Source organism: Meleagris gallopavo, chromosome 1 (assembly GCF_000146605.3).
Source record: "Meleagris gallopavo isolate NT-WF06-2002-E0010 breed Aviagen turkey brand Nicholas breeding stock chromosome 1, Turkey_5.1, whole genome shotgun sequence".
Lineage (NCBI taxonomy): Eukaryota > Metazoa > Chordata > Aves > Galliformes > Phasianidae > Meleagris > Meleagris gallopavo.
Window position 1 is genome coordinate 78,686,165 of NC_015011.2, and position 7,269 is coordinate 78,693,433.

The following is a 7,269-nucleotide window of genomic DNA, read 5'->3' on the forward strand; positions in this document are numbered from 1 at the left end:
AAAAAAAGGAGGAGACATGCATTTTATTTCCCACTCTGCCACCTACTGTGTAGCTTAAGGAAATACAGAACTTCTTCGAACTACTTAAGCACTGCTATTATCTAAACTAAGGGGACAAGCATGAACCACCTGTGTTGAGTGCTCTGACATCTATAAACCAATAACTATGGGAGTAATTTTTTTTATAAGCTTCCAAAAGTCTTACTAACACACTTGCATGGATTGTTTACAGATACCTCTGATGGAGTAACAGGGCAGGAGCAGCAATAGTAGCGGGATAGCATTGGGCAACACGCATACATCTGGTGGCAGCACAGCTGTAGACTTTCCTGTCCCTACCCATGTAAAGGCTTAAGAAACGCTTTGCATCATTGGCTCTGATGCTGTATCTAATGTTATAGAGTTGTTCTTTGTACAGTTATTAATCCAAAGACTGTGGAGCACAAATGTGCTTGTCAACTGTGTGATTAGAAGAAAAGCCTGGGAACAGTTCTAGTTAACACGTTTTCTTGTTGACACATTTTTCAGAGTTTTTTTTTCTGTTCCTCTCCACAGGCTGGCAGCACCAAATTTAATCGAGCTAAACTGCTGAATGTGGGATACTTAGAGGCTCTAAAAGAAGAGAACTGGGACTGTTTTATTTTCCATGATGTGGATCTGGTGCCAGAGAATGACTTCAATATTTACATGTGTGACAGACAACCCAAGCATCTTGTAGTTGGCCGGAACAGTACTGGATACAGGTAAGAAACCATGAATGTGAAAAGAAGAACGATCTGAAAGTGCCAGATTTCTGATAATGTCCCTCTTCTTGTCAAGCTGTGTACTCGAGTGCTTCCTTCTATCTGACACCATGTTTCTGGTGGTAATGATCCACCTCTCTGGAGCACTTTCTAACAGAAGATCTTCACACAGATATCTTTGAAGTTGGCCCTGTGATCACCCGTAGAATGGTCATTCTGGTTTCCAGGGGTGTTGTGAGAGGAAAGCAACATACCACAGACCTTATGTCTAAGCTAGAAATTGCATTCTCTTATCGTACCTTTTGTTGTTGGAGAGGTAACTTCTGATACTGAGATCTGCACAAGCATGAGAATCTACTGAGCATGAGGGTTGTCATTTAATTAGCTGCCTGTACAGCATCTAATACAGCATTGTTCTGGTTTTAAATTGATCTTTTAAATGCTACTGTGATGTAAATAATTAAAAACAAAAAGTCAAGTTCATGCACCTTAGAGGAAAAAAGGCTCCTGATCATGGTGAATTTAACGACTAGAGTGGTTTCATTCACTGACTGGGTTTCTTTCAAGATTCACCTCTATGTTATGTCAGTCTAAATGTTAATTAGAAGTGGATTTTACAAAAGCTGATTGCAAGTGCTTTGAAGTAAAGGTCTGCTTCACCTCTGGGTTTCCTTTACTAAATGCATGAGAAAGGAGTGCTTGTACATTCTCTCTCTACGGAATAATACTCACTTTCCAGTTGGATGTCAGTCACTAGTGGTGTTTGTACCCTGAGGCCAGTATGGGGGATGATACCGCTTAATATCTTCATCATTGGCTTGGATAGTTGGGCCAAAAAGCAAGTTCAAAGAAGATACAAAGCTTGGAGTGGTAGTCAGAACACCACAGGAATCTCAAGAAGTTCAGCAAAGGGAAGTGTGAAGTCCTGCATCCGAGGAGGAAGCACATGCTGCAGACTGTCTGGAAAGCAGCTCTGTGCCCACCAGTACCTCCTCCTAAGTCCTTTTCTACAAGGTTGAACATCAGCCAGCACTGTGCCCTTGTGGCAATGACAGCAGATAGCACTGTGGGCTGTTAAGGGGGGGGGAGGGGGTATTCTCTGCAGACTGAGGCGGCAGTTGTTGCCCTCTATTCAACACTGGTGAGAAGATACTGCAGTGCTCTAACTAGCTCTGTGCTCCCTGGTATAATAAAGATGTGGACTACAGGAGTGAGAACAGAGAAGGGCCATGAAGAAAATTAAGGAACTGGAGCATCTGACAGGTAGAGAGACAGAGCTGGTGCTGTGGCAGCTCAAGAAAGATCCTACCAGTGTATTTAAACATTTGGTGGTAGGTGGAGCCAGACTCCTCTTAGCAAAAAGCAAGAGATGATGGATGCTAACTGAAATACAGGAAATTTAATTTAAATGGAAGACAAAGCATTTTTATTTTGGAAGGTGGTCAGACACTGGAACCAGCCACCCAGAGTGGTTGTGGCATCTCTGTTCTTGGAGATGCTCAAAACCCAAGTGGGCAAGTTTCTCAGCAACTTACCCTGTAGGAAGCTGCTTCAGTGACGGGGGAGTAGAAGTCAGACAGCCTCCGAGAAAAAACAGTCTGTCTTTTTTTGTTTTTAACAGATTCATGGTAAACTAGAAATAGTGCTAAGCACTGCTCCTTTGCCAGTGCTGCCACAGTTTGTTCATCTGTTTAGATTCACGTACGCTTGGGAATCAAAGTGCAATCTGCAGCCACAATTCCTCTGAGGCTGGCAGTGGCAATTTAGCAGAAGTTGTCTTGTAGTGCTTATCTTAAAGGCCAAGAAAGTGGAGGATGTCATAAAAAAAAAAAGTAGTTATTAAAATGGTGTAAGATAAATATGGTATGTAATTACCTTTTTTAAGTAGATACAGTTTCCTGGACAAGGACAGTAGAAATTAAACTTTCAGAGTTGAGCTCTGTGACATTTAGGTTGTAAAGCAACTTGCACTGTACCTCACCTTGGAATTGCTCTTGCCTTGAGCTGAATTCTCGTAGCATGTGCTCTGCTTTCATTTAAAGGTTGTGAGACTCAGTCTAAGGTAGTCAGTGACTTGCTGTCATTACTACAAAGGAGCAGCTCTTGTTCCATCTGCTATATTGCTTTGCTTTGTTCCTTTCCTACTTATCAGGGTCCTTGAGGAGCAGAGCCTTTTTGGTTAGCAAGGGGAGGTGTATAAGGAAACTGTTTAATTAGGAAAGCTTTGTTCTTTCAGTTGGAGAGCTCTTCTGGCCTAAAGCAAATCATTCACTTTTTGTGAAAAGTGTAAGAGAGCAGGACCTACATCATAGACTTGTGCATCATGAACTCTGCAAAAGACAGGTCTAGATCAAGAGTTTTTATGTGGTATTTTCATTGTTGGTGTAACTCAGCCTTTAAATTCTTCATTTTCTCTTCCTGTGTACTTCTAGGTTACGTTACCAGGGATATTTTGGAGGTGTAACAGCTCTAACAAGAGACCAGTTTTCCAAGGTGAATGGATTCTCTAACAACTATTGGGGTTGGGGTGGAGAAGATGACGACCTTCGAATCAGGTAAAAAGAAGGCTAGATGGAAATGGGTGTGAGAAGGGGAGGAGCTGGGTTCAAAAATAAAAGCTGAGAGACTTCAACCTAGCCTTCAAAGGTGAAATGCTACAGAATTCTTGAACTCTGAAACAGTATTGCTGTATGGAGATTTGGAGTAGTTCTGTGTATGTCTTCCTCTTCAAAAAGATTAGGCAAATCTACAACCTGAGAGAACTGCTGGTATGTTTTTGTTCATTGATTTTGTTGTTTGTTTCAGCCCCAGAGCATTTTTATTCCACTTTGGAAATTGGCTGTAACCAAAATAAGATTCAAAGTCTGGAATAGTGTTTGCTTGAGATACAAATGTACCAAGATCCATTCCTTTTGCAAGAGTGTGGGAGTTCTTGGGTTTTGGCTTTTTTATTTTTAAATTTGCTCATTGACTACCCTAACTTTATCTGAGCAGAGCTTAGTTTGTGGGTGGTATTGACTGTAGTTAAGACAGTGAATAATTTGCATTTTAGAAAGACTGTGCATATATCCACGTACCTTTTGCTTTTACAGGCTTTCAGTTTGTAACTTGGATATACTCTATCCTAACATGTTTACCCTTTTCAATTGTTTAAATATACAAAACATTTTGGAGGTGTAATAATTGTACTGATGAAATCAAGTGTGTTAAAGTTAGGAATTTCCAATGGAAGTTTTTGTTACTTAAGCAGAACAGTCAGCTGTGTCTCAAGAAATCTAAGAGCTTTACTTGGTGACATGGGTTTTTGTCCTGTCTCTGTAACAACTCCCGACCCTCTAGTCTCTACCTAGAGACACCTACCTCTCTGTGACAGCTCAGAGGCTGGCTTTTTTAGTGGCAGGGGATGGTTAGTAACATCTTACTCCCCAGCTTCTTGAGTTAATGAGCAAACAAACATGCTACTGGTATTATTTCAAATGTTTGTGTGCACATTCCAGAGCAAGCTGTGCAGTAGATGGGTGGAACTTGGAGATGTTTGCAAGTGCTTGTAATCAAAAGTGATGTTCTCTTGTGCTGGCACCTGACAGCTTCCTGGATGTTGTGGTCTTTGGTATGGAAACCAAATTCTGTGACACAGTGTGCACTGCAGTTGGCCTTAGCTCATATCTTTCTTCCTGGGTAGATCTTGGACTGTGCTGGTTGCAGTGTTTGTAGTCGTACTGAATAGGAAGCTAGCTTCCTTTCTCAGCAGGTCATAGTACAGAGATCACTGCAGCCTACCTCTGCAAAGGCAGCAGATGGCAGCAGCCCCTGCAGTATTTTCAAGAACTGAGGGCTACAGTGCTGCTACTTTCCACTAATTAGTTTTTGTGCTTAATGCTGTGCTTTCTTCCTAGCTCCTCCCTACAGTGAGCATTAGAAAGATTTTTCACATCATCTGTTGTTTTTGATAATTTACTGCTACAGTTATTGGAAAGCTATAGGGCCTGCTTCTTCAGTCTTCGTTTCCTGCTGCTGCTATCTCAGATGCTGGTATGACTGGCAAAGACCTGGGCTATTACTTAACTCCCTTTCTGCTACTAACAGAGCAAAATTGTTGGGCTCCACAGATAATGTTTAAGGCCAAAAGTTCCCGTCAAGTGCCTGATGCCAGACACTAAAATCCATGCATGCAAGTTAACATTTCTGGCCCTGTTTTCATAAAGAAAAAGTTCAAAATTGTAGAGCTGTCTGCAAACCACAGGAAAACAAGCTCCTTTCCTGTTTTTAATGGAGAACTACATGTAGTGGCTTCATTACATTAGTTGAAACAAACTCGTTGCAAAACATGCGGTGTTTGTACATACCTCCTAGGGTAACGCATGGAAGTAAAACTAGACCAGACAATACTAATTTAAATGGATTCTGTTGTAAAATGTAGAGTTTGCTTTAAATACATGATCTCTGCTGTAATAGCTACGTCTTTCTCTTCAAAAGACAAGGGTGTCTGTCACCTCCTGGACCTGCCGTACAAAAACCCAACTCTGTGAGCTCTATTTCTGCAGCAAGAGAGTGTGTGGAAGATGATGATGAGTTGCATACAGTTCTATAAGCTTGCTCCCATGGCACCTAACAGAGTTGAAGTCTCAGAATGTCATTTCTTAAGAGCTGGCTTATAGGTGGTATCTTGCATGTGGCACAACTGTTTATTGCAGGGTTGAGATGCAGAAGATGCGAGTGATGAGGCCATCTGCTGATGTAGCCAGGTACACTATGATCTTCCACAACCGTGACCATGGCAATGAGGAGAACAGAGAGAGGTAGAGCAGTGTTCCATCCTACAAATTTGTGGTAGGAGCCAGGGAGCTGGTGGCCCAGATCTTTGTTCTAGGTAAAATGGGAATCTTGTGATACCACACACTGGGAAACGTGACCGTGACGCCACATGCTGGCAGCTGTTCTGTGCATGAGAGCTGCCTGTAGTTGAGGGGGTAATGTTCTTAGAACCTCCTGAATCTATAGTCACATGGCTATGATTTTTAGAATATCATTTCAGAGATTTATTGGCTTTAACCCCTCTTCCCTATGCTGTGCTGAAGGACTGTTTCCCTTCCATGCTGAGGACAAGAAAAGCACGAATTTACGTTCCCAGTAGATGCAAAATGGCTATAGCTCTATCTCTAAGATTATTGGACATGGGAGAGAGCTTAGAACTCCTTTCTTCTGGAGTTTGGTTTTGTGCTGCTGTAACAATTTTCTCCTCTATTCTGTCCTCAGGATGAAGCTTCTGCGCCAGGTATCTAGAACATGGAAAACAGATGGGTTGAATTCCTGTTCCTATAGACTGCTGTCAGTGGAACATAATCCTTTATACATCAACATCACGGTAGATTTCAGCGTGCAGCCAAAGACCTCAAAGGGGTGAGCACCACACAGGTTTTAAGAAGTGGCAGCAGATAGTTTGTGGTTGGTGATGCAGCAGATGACCTGCAGCACTCTGCTCAAAGGAGTACTTCAGCAGCACAGAAGAATGTTTTTCTGCATGGCATCTAATTCATCAGCAGAGAAGCTCATTTTCTGAGTACTGGAGAGGTGGACTGACCCACGGGCAAGTCCTGGTGTTCTTCTATGCACTTTCTGCTGAGATGTTTGTAAGCTTCTGTGTTTGGGCTGGTCCAGTAGAAGGACTTAAGTCTCTTGAAAAAAAAAAAAAATACTTCTTAGAGCTATTCCTAAACTTCCAGTTTGAAGTAGGAAGGTGACACCACCAAGTCTTTAAAAAGAGGAGGCCAGTCTTTTCCACTTAAAAGCACAAGGATTTTTTTACCATCTATAAACTTGTTGAGAAAAGCTCATTTATTCCAGCCTGAAGAAAAACTGCTTTTGGGGTGGAAACAGCAATAATGAAAATAGAGGAGAAATGTTAAAGATCTCTCAATAAAATATAATCTGCTTAATTCAAAAGGCACCTGTGTTTTGTAAGCTCAGCTCACCATGTAGTAGAAGTACTCAAGTGTCATACAGCAAAATGGAAGTCTCATTTAATTCTGCATTAGCCTGCAGGTTATACATTATTCTGGAGAGAGCCAGAAGGAAGTGCACAGGCTAACTGTGGGAGATGGAGAAAAACTGCAGCCTCTCTTTGTTCTTTCATGGCTTAGGCCATACTGTTAGCAGCATGTGTATCTGTGTACCAACAAAGCTGTTTCTGATTCTTGTTTTTATAAGAGTGGTATGGATAGCTGTTCCAGTATGCTCAGGGATTTCTGCTAAAACTCTGATTAGAAGAATTCCTTACTGCACCTCATCTGTCCTTTATCCATGCCTGTTGGATACACAGCCCCTGCAGGCAGCTGCAAAGCTGGGGGATTTTCTTTTAGGAAACTGCATTAACAATTACAGAACAAAAAAACTAACCTCATGTTATAGAATTCCTCTATTTCTGGTTGAAATGTATTACTTTAACTGTTGAGAAAAATGAAGCCTTTAATAGATTCTTGGGTATTAGAGTGATAGATGCAGCTTTTCAGTGAACAGAGAACAGGAA

At 41.6% G+C, this 7,269-nt stretch overlaps 1 protein-coding gene across 13 annotated transcripts in view; it reads left to right on the plus strand.

Annotated features, from left to right (window-relative positions):
* The window catches only part of B4GALT4 (beta-1,4-galactosyltransferase 4), a 20,731-nt gene extending 14,041 nt beyond the window's left edge, over positions 1-6,690 (plus strand). For all 13 annotated transcript variants that reach the window (XM_010719226.3, XM_010719233.3, XM_010719240.3 and 10 more), the window contains 4 exons: positions 556-743; positions 3,176-3,298; positions 5,438-5,542; positions 6,000-6,690. In XM_010719226.3, coding sequence (XP_010717528.1) covers positions 556-743; positions 3,176-3,298; positions 5,438-5,542; positions 6,000-6,147 — 564 coding nt within the window. In that variant the 3' untranslated portion in view covers positions 6,148-6,690. The remainder of the gene's footprint in view (positions 1-555; positions 744-3,175; positions 3,299-5,437; positions 5,543-5,999) is intronic.
* Positions 6,691-7,269: the final 579 nt, after the last annotated feature.